A 14,533-nucleotide genomic window follows, 5' to 3' on the forward strand; every position below is an offset into this window, starting at 1 on the left:
GTAGAAGACCCCTGGCTGCTGGTGGTGAGAGATCAGAGCAGTCCCACCAGGAGACACTCAGCTGAGATCAGTCATAGATCTGCGGGGGAGGAGGCCACCCGGCCACAGATCATTCTGGGGACAGGTAAAGCCTGAGCCCTTATGTTCCCAGGTGATGGTCTCCTCCTGGGGACCTTCTGCCACTCGGGCTACCACCACCGGGTCCCACCTCTCCCTGCTGGCTCCGTCTGGAAGACAAATCTGGGGCACCAGCCAGGGAAGGTGGGGTGAGCAGGGCCAATTCACGAGGCAGCCTCAAGTTTCTCCACCAACAGTCGGGGAGGACGGCGCCTGACCCACTTTGAAGGGAGCACAGAGGTGGGAATAACGTGCGTGGTGCTCTGAATACACGATCGGAGGGAAGGCAGCCCTGCGGGTCCCTGACAACCCAGACCGAAGAGGGCTGCCCTGAGCCAGAGCTGCCTTTATTAGAAAGGATCGTTTTTTTAACACCACCAAATGGGGAGCCCCGAGCCGAGCCAGCTGTTCACGTCCCCGAGTGGGAGGCGTCTGCGGGGGCGGGGGTGGGGGGCTGGCAACGGGAGTGAAGTGATGGTGCTGCCGCAGCCCCTTCCAGCCTGAGAGCCTCCTGCTGGGCGGCCCAGGTAGAACAGTCCACAGCGGCCCATTTCGTGGTTTAGGGCTCCAGGCGCTGGTGCCACCGCTGCTGGGCCTGTGGACGTGAAGGACAGCACGGTCGTCGGCGTCTCCTAGGTGTCCCTGGTCGACCTACGGCTGACAGTGACAGCTGGGAGTCAGGAGGAAGCCCAGCCTCTCTGTGAGGTGGGCCTGCGTCTCATTTCTCTTGGGCTCAGGCTTCCTTGAAGACGATGGGGGTGGAGGCTGGTGGGGGCAGGGAGGCTCCCCGCCCGGTGTTCCCCAGGTACACACAGTGCTGAGGCAGGTACGCACATACGGAGGCAGCCGGCGATGCTTCAAGGTCTCTCTGGGGATCATCCAGCGACACAGCTCTTTCTGCGGGTGGCTTGGGCCCCGTCTCTGATCTCCGGGCCAGCCCCAAGGGAGGCTCGCTCTGAGGCCGCTCCCAGGACGCAGTGGCCGGAGACGCCAATGGCAGGGACGCGCACGGGGCTGGCGTCTGGCTGCTGACCCGCTGCTGAGCGCTCTGCCAATAGTGCTTTTCACACAGTCCCAATTCATCTTCTGGCCTTCGCCACCGCCCGACAGGGAGCCTGGCCCGTCAGCGCACACCGGCGACGGATACCGGCCGATCTGCGCACCCGGGCCGGAACCAAGTGTTCAGGAACCAGTGGACGGCATGGGGGGCAGGTCAGGGAGTCTGCTGAGCCCTGGACAAGCTTCACCTGCCGGGACGGCGACCCATCGCTCTCGTCCACACAAATTCAGGGGCATTTGCAAACCAGGTCTCCCAGACTCGGCAGCCTGGTCTCCCCAGAACTTCTCTGAGCAGCAAAAGACACGAATCGATGCTGGCGCGTGTCAGACATGTTCTGACATTTTCCCGACAAGCGGCTATTTCCAACGGCCATCCAACTTTTAGATCCCGTCCTGGCAGCACCAGGGGCTTCTGGCGGAGGGCATGGTGAACACCCTGGAGGAACCAGCTTAAAGGCTTCCCCGTTTGTCTGGAGCTCCGGGGGCCCCTGCTCGGGGTGGGGTCCCTGCAAGTCTGCCCCAGCCTCATTTCAACAGATGGCAGAACAAATTCCTAATTACGCACAAGAACGTTTCCGGCCGGCTCAGCACGTTTATTTATGATTTTCCGGTCCCTTTGGTGCTCATTCTTCCCTTTTGTCTTCCTAGAACCCAAGCCAGCTTATTGCCACCCTGAGCTCCCCGCTCGGCTCTCTTGGACAGTCTGGGCCCTAATCTGGGCGGCGGGAAGAGGCAGGGTGCGTGGGAAGGAGGGAGGTCGGTGGGGGGGCACGACCGCACAGCTGCCGTTCAGAAGCAAAATGAAAAGGGAGCTCATTGCAAACTGACAACTTGGCGCAAACTTGAGAGGGCTAACGGGGCCTTGGTGCTCACTGCCTTTGGAGGAGTTCTAGAAAAATCACCTGGGGTCAGCTGGGGCCAGAGGAAACACCCCCCGGGACGTCCCGTGGGTGGGGCGCGCTCCCTCCCACAGCGGGGCTGCCTGGGGGCTCCCCGGATTCCACAATCTCCACTCCCTGCCCCCCCTCCTGCTGCCGCCTGCTGCCTGGGGTCAGGACCAGGGAAACTCCTTCCACCAGGTCTACAAAGGAAAACGCCCAGGTGTCTCCACCGCCCCAGGCTGGGAACTGAACCCCGGGTTCAACTACATGTTAGAGAGTTGACTTCACTGGCTGATTTGTCTTCCACTTGAGAGGGCTTTGTGTCAGAGACGGGTCTACTTCCCAAGCCCAGAGGCCTGAGTCCCTCACGGAGACAAACGGCTGGTCTGTGCCGTCACCCACTGCAGCTGTCACCCACGGCGGCGCCTCGGGGAGAAGGTTCGCGGAGAGGCTACTGCCGCTTCATTATCTCAAGGATCAGAGGGAGAAAAGAGGCGAGTGACTTGCAGAGACAGCCATGTCACCACCAAGACACGAGCGCGGATGACCTTCACGGGCTGGTCTCCACCTGGCACCCTCTCTCAAGGCCCCGGCCGCCTGGTTCTGTCGCACTGCAAGGGCTGCCACCGAGGGCCCATGAAGTTGCAGGTGGGAGACCAGAGGAGTCCCCCTGCAGTCCCCTTGCTGCCCTGTGGGAGGGGGGCTCTGGCTGGGAGGAGAGGCAGGATGGGGTCACCGGGGGCCAGGGTGGCCTGTGCCATGGGAAAGAGCAGCTGAGTTTCTGAAGCAACGGAGCCGCAGGTGGCACTCCGTGAGCCCGGTTCTGCAGGACGAGGAAGAGAACTCCAACCGCAGAAGCAGGAGGGGCCGCTCGAGGGGCCTGAGGACCCTGTGGCCAGCTAGCAACGGGAGCTCGGTGCCACCCGTGCGGGTGGGAGCTGGGTCTGACCTGAGCCTGGGGGCACCTGGCATCCTGTGCCCAGACAATCGCTCTCTATTTACCGTCAGCCTCCTCCACTCCCTCTTACAACCTTCTCCCTTTTAAGAAATGCATCGCTCACCAGATGCCTCGTGCTAAACGGGCCCCAGGTGCTATAGAAGCCATTAACTGTCATTATCCAGGCGGCTCCCCACGTGGGCTGACCGGGAATCCGTCATGTCAGCTACGGCACGTCGTCCCCTCCACCCCCCACGCCCTGCTCTGTCCCCCCGACGACGGAACCAGCGCTTAACGAGCCCCTTCCACCGCTGATGCGGCAGGTCAAGGACAGCCAAGCCCGAGCCGGGCAGGGGCCAGACCTCCAGGACTTGGGGACCCGACTTCAGGGACCGGAGGAGTTGGGGCAACAGAGTTGGGCCAGGGAGCGAGGAGGGAGACGGTTTTCTCCAAATACAGCTTACCGAGAGAAAACTTTTCCTTCTGGAGGTCACCGGGGCTTTCAAATACTTCCTATAAGCGGACTTACAAGGAGAAGATTGGACGGCCAGTAATTGTGATCCCAATTTTTGGGCACAACCCCTCCTGGTACCCACGGAGGCTCCCTTCCAGCTTCCTACCCTGGAGCTAGCGTGATCCTTACGTTCTAAGGAAGGAGTTTGCGTTTTTTCCCCAGGTGGTCATGTTAGTTTAACCCAGGGCTTTGGAGCTTGTGAATGAAATCTGGGAAGAGCAGCCTATAGGGTCAGACCAACAGGGTGGGGCCGACAAGGATGCCTGCCGCATCCAGGTGTTCCCTCGTCTCAGCTGGACGGTGAAGGGCAGCTCATCGAGCTACAGAGGCCCCAGAGCTCACACACCAGACGGCTCAGTCCTGCTCTCATTTCCTTGCAGGAAGGACCAAGAGTGGGAAGAAGCTACAGGCTGGCGAGTCTGGCTCAAGACAAGGCACTGGCAGACGTCCCCTCAGGGTGGAGCCGGGGCCTTCCCCCTTCGGGAGCTCCTGGGCTGGAGGCTGCCTGCGCCGTCCTCGAGCTGCAGCGCCTGCCTCTGCAGGGGAGGGGCTGGGCTGGACAGCCTGGCACCTTCCAAATGGAGGTGCAACGGGACTCCTGGGATGCAGTGGCTCCTTACGCTGGGATCTTGGGACCCTGGAGTGAGGGGGAGCCGGGGGCCTGAAGGTGCCAGACTTGGTGGAGACCGTCTGGATCAGAAACTGTCCTGAGCTCGTCACAATCCAGTGCCGGGTGCCAGCACGGAATACGGAGCGACGTGCACCCCGAGTCCTGATCAGGGCGGGTGCAGCAGCGACGGCAGCCGGGCCAGAGGGTCAGGAGCGACACCTCCCAACCTCGGATTCCTTGGGAACCTCTGTGCTGATGGGCAGGGGGGATACTGGGGAGCACCCTGCGGGGGTCCTGGAGGCCGGGCAGACCCCCTCTGCCAGGCCCGTCAGCCATAACAGCATCAGCATCTTTGTTTTTAGACCAAAGCAGGCGCGCAACTGATCCCAGAGCGCCTGCCGGTGCGGGGGGAGCAGCGACTGCACACCCTCCGGTTACGGGTCCAGGTGGGTCAGCAGCCTGGCCCTTCCGGGTGGCTGGCAGGACAGTGTCGGGGGTGACCAAGCTCCTGGCCGCAGACCTGGTATGGGGGAGAAGCCCCCAAGTTCCCCTGAGGATGGTGGTGCTCTCGCTCAGCAGGGCGTCAGACAGTTGGAAGGTACTACAGATGGGGTGTCTCTTCCCACCCTGGTGGCCGGGGACGCAGAGGTGGCCGCCATGGCCCACGGGGTTCTATGGTTGTGCCACACGGTGCGCCCAAGAGAGCAAAGAGCAGGCTTCTCCCCTGCCCTGAAGGGGGCTGAGCCTGACCCAGGCCCCCAGGAGCCCCGGAGCCCACCTGTGGGTTGCAGGCGGACCCAGCACACTCGGAATCAGCAGTCCAGGGCTGAGCCCCGCCTCTGCTCGCATTATGGGACCTTGAAGTGACTTCTCTTTTTTGGTACTAGATTTCCCTACCAGTAAAAAGGCACAGAGCACCTGCCGCCTCCTGGCCCGCGGGAGTCCACGGAAGCCCATGCCACGTTGCAGCCCTGGCTGTGAGCTCATGTGGCCGTGGCCCACGTGGCTGAGGACAGGAGGGGAGAAAGGGCGTCAGACCCGAGGTGTTTCTCAGACTCACCGATCCATCTCATCAGCGATGTCAGGATCTGCAGGTACTTGGTCTTCTGGACGTCAAAGAAGGTGAAGGGTCCGAGGAGGAGAGTGAAGACAGCCTGGTGATGAAAACAAGAGTGAGAGGGCGCAGAGACTGGGCGCACATGGCACATCGTGTGTGTGGGGAGGGCACACCGTGCACGCAGCCCCCGGCCACCCCAGGGCCGGTCCTAACCCAGGTGTGCACCTGGAACGGCAGAGGCTCCCTGGGGTCAGACAGCATCACCTGGCGAGTTCCCAGGGCCAGGGGTGCAAGGGAAACTCAGAGCTGTGCTTCTCTGCTATTCCTCACTTACTGCCCTGAGGCTACTTTCTAGGCAAATCCAGGTGACATCCTAGGGACATGGCCCCGTCTGCTTCTCTTCAGCAAGCACTGACTGAAGGGTCGAGGGCCCGGCACTGAGCTGGTGCGAGCGCGAGTTAGGAAGATGAGGCTCCAACACAAACACCAAGCACACCCTGGACCCTCTCGGTTTACTGGGAAGAAAGGACCGGGGTGGGGGGACGCACGGGCCCTGATGACATGGCACAGTGGGAAGGACACCATCCTGGAGGGTTCAGAGGAAAGGATGAATCAGGATGTCGTTCATCAGAAACGTCCTGGACTTCGAGAGAAGGGAAAGCCTGGAGAACCACAGCCGGTGGCTCCCAGGGCAAACCCGTCAGAGAAACATCCCGGACCAGGAAAAGCAGGGGCTACCCCAGGGAGCTGGGAGTGGACAGGGGTAGGGGTGGGAGCCCGGCCAGAGGAATGGGAGCTGCTGGCACTGGGCCCCTCGCTACTCTTCCTCTCTGGAGAACAGGGGAAAGCGAGCGTTTACTTAGGAGGAAAAAAGAGAATCCAAACTCTGCCTTAGAGAATTGGTCTGTGGGAAATCTGAACCCGCTTTGCAAAGGAAAACGGGGGTAGATGTGGGACTGTAGACACTGGGGCTGGGAACCGAGGGAAGGCGAGGACCTCCACGCCGAATCGTCTGCTCAGAGAGCAGAGGAATTAGAAGCTGCTGGTTGGAGTTACGATGATGGTACCATTTCCGATCTGCCACTCGGAAGCAGCGGAGGCATCAGACCTTATTAACATTTACACTGTGCCATTTTATCACGTTACTGCTAATGACATTCACCAGAGATGCGGCTGACTGCGCGAGGCCCGAAAGTGGGGAGCGGGGACCGCTTTGGGGGAGTTGGGTCTGGCCCTGTGATGCGGGTGAATACCTCCTGGCTGCTCGACCTGGCGGCCAGTCCCTGGCTCCCCCGAGGTAGGCTGAGCCCGTCTCTCCCCTCCCTGCCTGCAAGGAAGGCAGGATGTGGGAGAGGCTGTGACCTCTCATCTAAGTCCATTATCACCGTGAGAATGAATGACAGGAGAGACGAAAGCACTGCTTAAGGAGAGGTTCTAATTAGCTGGGGTGGGCAGAGCCTCCTGGCAGGCGCCCCGGCTGGGAGACTTCGGGAAGGAGCTTGCTCCTGGGGGCTGACAGCCCTGCTTCTGCTCTGGAAGGAGCAGTGTCTCCATCGGGCGGGGGTGATGGGGGAGGCAGAGGCAAGGGGCTCTCTGGGCAGCCCTTGCCAGTGCGCCTCTGGCCCGAGGACACAGTGAGGTACTGGATCAGAAGCCCTTGGCCGAGCTAGTCTGTATACAGCACCATCAGCAAGTCATTTAGGAAAATTACCACTTAAGGGAAACTTTCCACTGATGAATTTCTCTTTTGAAGGATGGGAGAGGGACACGTCATGTGGAAGAACACGTACAAAGCCGCTTGTCACAAACATTCCCAAACGGCCCTGGCCTGCTAGAAACTGGACTCTGGGGCAGCCGGGCCAGAGGTTGGGGACTTTCACCTCTGACCTGCGACGCCCCCTGCTGAAAACACGGTGCTCCAGCTGCGGGTGCTGGACGTTTTCTTGGTGGGTGGCTTATGTGGGAGGTCAGATCTGACCTTGGAAGCCTCAAGACTGGGTTTTCGAAGGTTCCGTTGCTTAAAACCAGGGAGATCACAGAACCAGCCGCAGAGGCAGGTGGGGAATTCTGCTGCTGCGGGCTGCGTGGGGCCTCCTCGCCAAGAGGGAATCCATCTTCATCCACCTCCTCGGCAGACGTTCATCAACATCCTACTATGCACGGGGCCCCATTTTACATGACCCTGTAGGATGGGACCCCGCTGAGAGCATCCCTCGTCTAAAGGGACTGAGCACACAGACACACTGCCCAGGGTAGAGTCAGAAGCGTACGCAAGGTGCCCACCGAGGGCCGGGGAGCGTGAGTTGAGCTGAGAACGAGGGTCTGCTGCCCTCTTTCAGATCCAGCTCCGGGACAGCAGGTCTGTCCTTAGGGTGGGGACTGGCGGTGAAGGACTCTTTTGGAAGATTCGGACAACAGGCTGTGATATCTGTGGCTGGACGGCGGCTGGGAAGTGCTTTCTTTTTTTTCCCTCTCAGGAGCCCAGACTGAACACAGGGCTCGGGAAGGCGCAGGGCCGACAGCCAAACGGCAGCCCTCGCGCGGGTCAGAGCTCACGCAGCGCAGGGAGCCCAGACTGAGACACGGCTCAAGCTGGGGCTAGTTAAGGAACAGGTGTCCTCTGCAAATTAGTTCCTGCCAGACTCAGCCTCCAGGGTGGCGAAGGACAGAGGATCCGGCGGTGGCATGTCTGGCCTCACCATGGTGTGGACGCGGGGTCTGGGGGACGAAATGGCCCTGGTGGCCCGACGGTCCAGCTGACCAGCCAGGCTTGGCACCTTCTGTTCTCCCTTTTCTTTTACAAAAAGAAGAAATTAAAAGCCAAGAGACGGCCTGTCCTCCTGGGTCTTCTTGTCCAGCCTGTATGACGTTATAAATCACCTGGCTCCCGAGCCATTTCCCAACACCCCAATGCCATTGATCAGTTCAAGTTCGGTCTCGTTCAAGGACTCTGCGAGCCCGACGCATGACAGGAGGTAGGGACACCGACTGCTGTAGCCAAGTGTGCTTCTTTTTTTTCTATAAATTTATTTATTTTATTTATTCATTTTTGGCTGCTTTGGGTCTTCCTTGCTGCGTGTGGGCTTTCTCGAGTTGCGGTGAGTGGGGGCTACTCTTCGTTGCGGTGTGTGGGCTTCTCACTGCAGTGGCTTCTCTAGTTGTGGAGCACGGGCTCTAGGCACGTGGGCTTCAGTAGTTGTGGCTCGCGGGCTCCAGAGCGCAGGCTCAGTAGTTGCGGCGCACGGGCTTAGTTGCTCCGCGGCATGTGGGGTCTTCCTGGACCAGGGCTCAAACCCGTGTCCCCTGCATTGGTGGGTGGATTCTTATCCACTGCACCACCAGGGAAGTCCTGAATGTGTTTCTTTAAAAAAAAAAAAAAAAAAAAAGAACAATTCTTTGGTTTCTAATGAAACCTTCAAACTGGTCACTGGGACTCTGAGACAGACCCGGGAGGGTGCAAACAGGGCCACCCATGTGCCTCTCTCTTCTGGCTGCTGAGTTTAGATGTGCCCTGTGGCAATCCTGCCGGTCCTGACGGACAGGACGCAGCTCACGTCCTCAGGCACGGCCGGCAACGCTTGGCCACGGCTCTTACAGTGTCCCGGTGGCACCGTGAACTTGACACGGAGTCTAGAACTCAGTGCTGCCTCTCCGCCCACATCCCCAGGCGGGTTAAGGGCACCACCCACGTCCACCTGCTCCCACTCCGAACTTCCAACTACCCCTGACCCCTTCCTCACTCTCTGTGCTGATGTCCCATGACCGCTGTAACTTGCTGGCTTAAAACCGCAGGGACGTGTTCTTTGTAGTCCTGGAGGGGACACGGGGAACACGGAGCAAGGGTTCCTAACCCAGCCCGGGAGGGGCCGGGGAGCGGGGGGACACAGGGGTAACAATACATAAAGTAAGAGGAATCAGGTGGGCAGAGGGCTGCGGGCAGTTCAGGACTGGGGAGCTGTCGGGCCCCTTTGTCCCTGTCCTCTCCCTCCCGGGCCCGAGCCAGCTGGTGTCAGGGCCGCCTCCCCACTGTCAGCCCCAACCATACTTCGCTTGTGATGAGCGAAGGGCTCATCGCTTCAGACGACAAAGTCCAGTGGCCCCATGATCTGGTGCCGGCTGCCTTTCTCAACCTCGTCTCTGGAGACATCACCCCCGAGAGCCTACGGGTGTGAGTCCCCGACTTGCCCGCCCCCTCCGGCTGCTGGGCCTTTGCTCGGCAAGCTCGTCACACCAGTTCTGCGGGTCAGGGTCCCGCTCAAAAGTCTGCTCCTTCACCCTTGTCTCCTGAGTCCCCTCACTGGAGTGGGCAGAGTTTCCCTGCACATCTGTGTCCTCCATGGGACTGAGCTGACCGGGCACATGCCTGGAGGGTGGGGTGGGCAGGGATGAGCCCGTTTCTCCAGCCTCTGCCAGAAATAAGACCCGGCGACAGGGGAATAAAGACAGTCCTAACCTAACTCCCAGCTCCCGGTCCACCAGAGGCAGGAGTCAGTGTCTGAGAGACGCGAGGAAGGCCAGGGGGGCTGCGCTCCGAGATGCTTGGGACAGGAGGTTCCCCGGACAGGACGGCGGCTTTGCTGAGACCCCGAAGTACAGACACCCAGGCCCGCACGAGCCGGCTGGCCTCGGGGAACCCAAGGCTCGTCTCCAACTGGAGCCACCGCCTTCCTCTTGGGAAACAGCCGCAGCTACGGGACGGGAGAGAGGAACACACGCTGTGCTGCTTCGGAGAGCACCTTTCAATCAGGGTCCCTTGCTCAGAAGTGCGGAGGCTAAGCTGCGCCCACTGCCCTCGGAGAGGAGAGACCCCCAGTGCAACTCAATCTTGCTTCACACACAAAATGAGCCCAGGATCGGCCATGTGCTACGTCCTTTGCTCAATGGTGCAAAATGAGAAAGCGGGAGCGAGTCAGAATCGGGGCAAAGTAGTAAAGCAGTTTGCTGCCTGTCTCCCCACCCCCAAACTTCTCTGCAAGTTTAGCTGGCCAGAGAATGAAAATGTTAATTTGGTGGGAATCCCAAATTAGACGCCAGGGGACCTGGGTGCCAAGTCTCTGGGCTCCGCCTTCTGCCCGTGCATCTGTCACGTCAGCCTCAGCCCTGTCCTCCCAGCTGCCGCTCCTGTTAACCACCCATCACATCAAAGGGGTCCCGTGATGAGGTCGCTGCCCAGGGCTGCAGACCCCCCGAGCTTCACAAAGTGCTCACACAGGCACGGTCTCACGTCACGCTCACTGCCATCTGTGAGGTCACCAGGTAGCTGACGATGTCTCATTTTACTGACAAGGGGGCGGAGGGACTGGAGAGGTTGGGTGACAGGGTAAGGAAGTGGCAGAGGGGACTGGGGGGTCTCCTGGCCCTCTGCCCCGACCGCTGTGATCCACACACATCCTGTGTGAGGCCGCCTTCCCCTCTGACACCTGCTTTCCCCACATCAAGCTAATTCTCACCCTCATGCCTTAACCCTCGTGATTCCTCCTGCTGGCAAAGAATTTCCTCTCTACCTTCCTTATTCCTATCACCTTTCAAGCCCTGCTCAAGTGCCGGTCTCCCCTGCAAGTTTCTCCAAATGTTTTATTCCTCCCTGGGGGCTCCTGACTGAATCACCGAACGCGCGGTCGGTACCACATCACGTAATCCTTGTAGGTTCTGTGTCGCTCCTTGTTCGTGGGCTGCTTGTGCCACCAGCAGAGGGTAAGCGCCATGATGGCGAGCTCTGCATCTCTCGGCACACGTGAGATGCTCAGTGAGTAAACATTTACAGCATGCACTGAACTTGGTGGAGGAGGTGCCTGACAGAGGCAGGTTTACTCGTGCAGGGTGGGAAGAGGCCACCCCAGCCTTGCTGACTCGCCTTGTACCCTCTGTCACGGGCAGCATCCGGGCTGGCAGACCAAGCGGCACGTGGGTATGCAGAAGTCACCCGCTCGCCGGAAAGCAGTTCACTTTGTCAGGGAAAAAGCTCCCTTCCCAGAACAGTTGTGAAATCAACGTGCTCTGATTTAGGAAGAGCGCATGGAAATGGCATCACTCCGAGCACGCAGCTGGCTCCAGGGGAGGGTGAGACGCAGCCCCGATGAGGAGGAAAAGGCCCGTCTGAGACGAGTTCGCGTACTCGGCTGCCCGCCGTCAGCAGTATCTCCCAGGACGCCCACTGAGGAAGGGGCGATGTCTTACAAGAAACCTAAAGTCAAGAACCTATACGTCTTCAGAGGAGCGGCTCTTCTCTCTCCTACTTCTGGGAGACAGTGGATTCATGGTTCCCCAAGAGCCGTACACCGGCCACCCACCAGTTCTTTTTTTTTTTTTTTTTTTTGCGGTACGCGGGCCTCTCACTGTTGTGGCCTCTCCCGTTGCGGAGCACAGGCTCCGGACGCGCAGGCTCAGCGGCCATGGCTCACGGGCCCAGCCGCTCCACGGCACGTGGGATCCTCCCGGACCGGGGCACGAACCCGCGTCCCCTGCATCGGCAGGCGGACTCTCAACCACTGCGCCACCAGGGAAGCCCGGGACCATAGTTTTTAATTAGAACTTAAACTTGGATGAAATTCAACAACACCCATAAGTCCATCTCATTCCCCTCGAAAAAGGGGTGGGGGGAGGAGATATAGGGCACGCTCTTCTTCGAGGAAAGGGAAGCAGGAGAGAATGATGTGCTAAAGTGATGGCCACCGTACAGGACAAGCGTCCTAAGAGCCTCTGGGCAACTCCATGGGACAAAGGGCGATACACCAATCACCTCCCCTAACAAGTGACAGTGAGAAAACATCCTAGAAGAGCAGCGGAACAGTCAGCCGACTGCTGACCCAACAGGGGAGGGTCCCTCCCAGCCCTGCCCCCGACGTTGGCGTAAGCAAAGGGATAGGATCCGGGGGGACAAAGGCCAGATGGTCAGGGAAACCAGCAGTGGCCCTCAAAGCACCAAAGCAACGCTTCTTTGGTGTCCCATCGTTCCCGGGCCGAGAGAGGGCTTGGAGCTGAAGGAGGTGACGCCCTGCCTGGCTGGGTAACTGGCTGGATGGCCAGTCCTTGGACTGCCTGCTTACCTACTTATTTCCCTCTAAAAATAAGCATTTTTTGGTTTGTCTGTGGCTCCCATGGTGTAGTGAGATGGAGCTTCCCAGAGACAAGAACTCAGGCATCAGCACCTTTCTCTCACTTCAGCTGTCAGTTCCTGACTTTCAACATAAAAGAGCGGCAGATCCACTTGGAGCCTCCTTGTACTAGGGCGCTGGGGGGACTCCGGCTTCTCTTGTTAGTGACGAAGCAAAAAGTCTTGGAAGGGGGAATGGCGCTATGCTGCCTGATCTACCTAAACACACAGGGACCCGTGGGGCTGACGACCCAGTACACGGGGCCCCAGGGAGCCAGTTCACTCAGAGGTGTCCACACACCGAGGGCACGGCTGAGCTCTGTGGACTGGTCCTGGAGGTTCCTTCAAATGACAAAGGAAACGGACGCCCTGCTGCTGACAGGGCTGTCCTTGTTGGGCGCTAAGGGTTAAGGGTTAATTGGGGTTAATGGAAACTCAGCACGAACCCATCCCTAGACGGGAGCTGAACTTTCAACGCGTCCTTGAGGTGCAGCGAAGAAATGCTCAAGATTCTATTTTTATCCCTCAAGTGGCTGTGAACGTTTTGGTTTGGGAGTTTGTATTTTCCCAACTTGAATGACAATGTCTGGTGATCCAGCCATGAGAAGGAGGTGCGTTCTGAGGCAGTGAAGGACAGCGGCGGGACCAGAGGCTTCGGGGTCACATGCTGAGGGCGGGGGTCTGAATCTAATGCTGTCCCAGCTAACAGCGAGACCCTAGAGCACTTGTGAACTTCCCAGAGCACGTTACGTGTGCAGAGAAGGTACTCAGTACACAGCAGCCCTGGCCGTGTGACCCCAGCAAGCATCAGCACACCCTCGCGGTATCACAGCCCACCTGTCCTCCCAACATCCCGGGAGGGGGAATTGGAACAAGTGAAGCCGAGTGACGACCTCCGGCCACAGAATGTTAGGTCGATACTATTCCCATTGGACTTCCAGCACCTCCACCCCAAGCGCTCTTCAGGGGGAGTTCAAGTTCTCAAGTACCAAGCATGGAGGATCAGTCATGATGCAGATGCAATGCATGATGTGAGGGAATGAGAACAGGGGGTAGGGCTGGAGCGGCGTCAGCAGCTCGTGCACTGGACCCAGCGAACCGTCCACCAGCACAGCCTCTCTGCCCAAACCCTGAGACGAGAGGCATCGCGCCACCTAGAGGAGGTCACCTGATCCTGCAGGAGGACCGGCAAACTCACAGGAAGCTCTGAGAATGAGGTTTCAGAAATGACAACCTTCCCCGACAGGGCAGGGAGGGGCTGACCCCGAGAGCGTGAAGAGCCCTGCTGTGGGAGGGGGCTCCTGCCGGGATAGACTGCTGGGCTTCAGACGACCAAGCCAGCAACGATGGGGGCGCTGCCAACCTCTTACTCACCGATCCCTCCAATACGCTTACCGGGTGGAGAAGGAGTGATGGAGACGGATGGAGGCTGGACGCCTCTCCAGCCTTGCAGGCGTGGCCTGTCTGACAGGCACCCTCCCCAGATGCGCTGCTTAGGGCGAGTCACCCTGTCTTAGTGTCCCTGGGTCCCTCCCCAGCTTCCCCAACCCTCACCTAGAAGGTACTTCGGAGTTGCTTGCTGAATGGGTTGAAAGACTGAAAGATTCAGGTGATGCCTGAAGGTGAAAGTGGAGGAGGGCTAGGACTTCCCTGGTGGTGCAGTGGTTGGGAATCTGCCTGCTGGTGCGGGGGACACGGGTTCGATCCCTGGTCCGGGAATATTCCACATGCCGCAGAGCAGCTAGGTCCGTGAGCCACAACTACTGAGCCTGCGCTCTAGAGCCCAGAAGCCACAACTACTGAGCCCGCGCGCCTAGACCCTGTGCTCCATAAAAAGAGAAGCCATGGCAATAAGAAGCCCGTGCACGGCAATGAAGAGCAGCCCCCGCTCGTTGCAACTAGAGAAAGCCCGCGCGCAGCAACGAAGATTCAATGCAGCCAAAAATAAATAAATTTAAAATAAATTTAAAAGAAAGTGGAGGGTTGACGCCCAGATATTCTAAAGCAGCGTGTGATTCTGGAGCATAGACGTCAACTCTATAAACCCAGCTGTTATCTCATGATGCCCTTCAGCAGAAAACAAAGTCCACTCCTGTCAAACAATTCAGCCCCATTCGGACTGAGTGAGCTCCGAGACTCGTAACATCTGTAGCGCTCATCAAAAGGTGAGCACGTGCTGCCGGCAGACACTAAGCCCAGGAGAGCAAGGCGCCGAGCCCCAGGCCGAGGCCAGAAGTTAAGATTCCCCAGGGAGTTCTTAAGTAG

At 59.1% G+C, this 14,533-nt stretch overlaps 1 protein-coding gene across 2 annotated transcripts in view; it reads right to left on the reverse strand.

Annotated features, from left to right (window-relative positions):
- TMEM104 (transmembrane protein 104) overlaps positions 1-14,533 on the reverse strand; it is a 59,513-nt gene that overhangs the window by 12,004 nt on the left and 32,976 nt on the right. For both annotated transcript variants that reach the window (XM_067716694.1, XM_067716693.1), the window contains exon 9: positions 5,179-5,272. In XM_067716694.1, coding sequence (XP_067572795.1) covers positions 5,179-5,272 — 94 coding nt within the window. The remainder of the gene's footprint in view (positions 1-5,178; positions 5,273-14,533) is intronic.

Source organism: Pseudorca crassidens, chromosome 19 (genome assembly GCF_039906515.1).
Source record: "Pseudorca crassidens isolate mPseCra1 chromosome 19, mPseCra1.hap1, whole genome shotgun sequence".
NCBI classification, from domain to species: Eukaryota; Metazoa; Chordata; class Mammalia; order Artiodactyla; family Delphinidae; genus Pseudorca; species Pseudorca crassidens.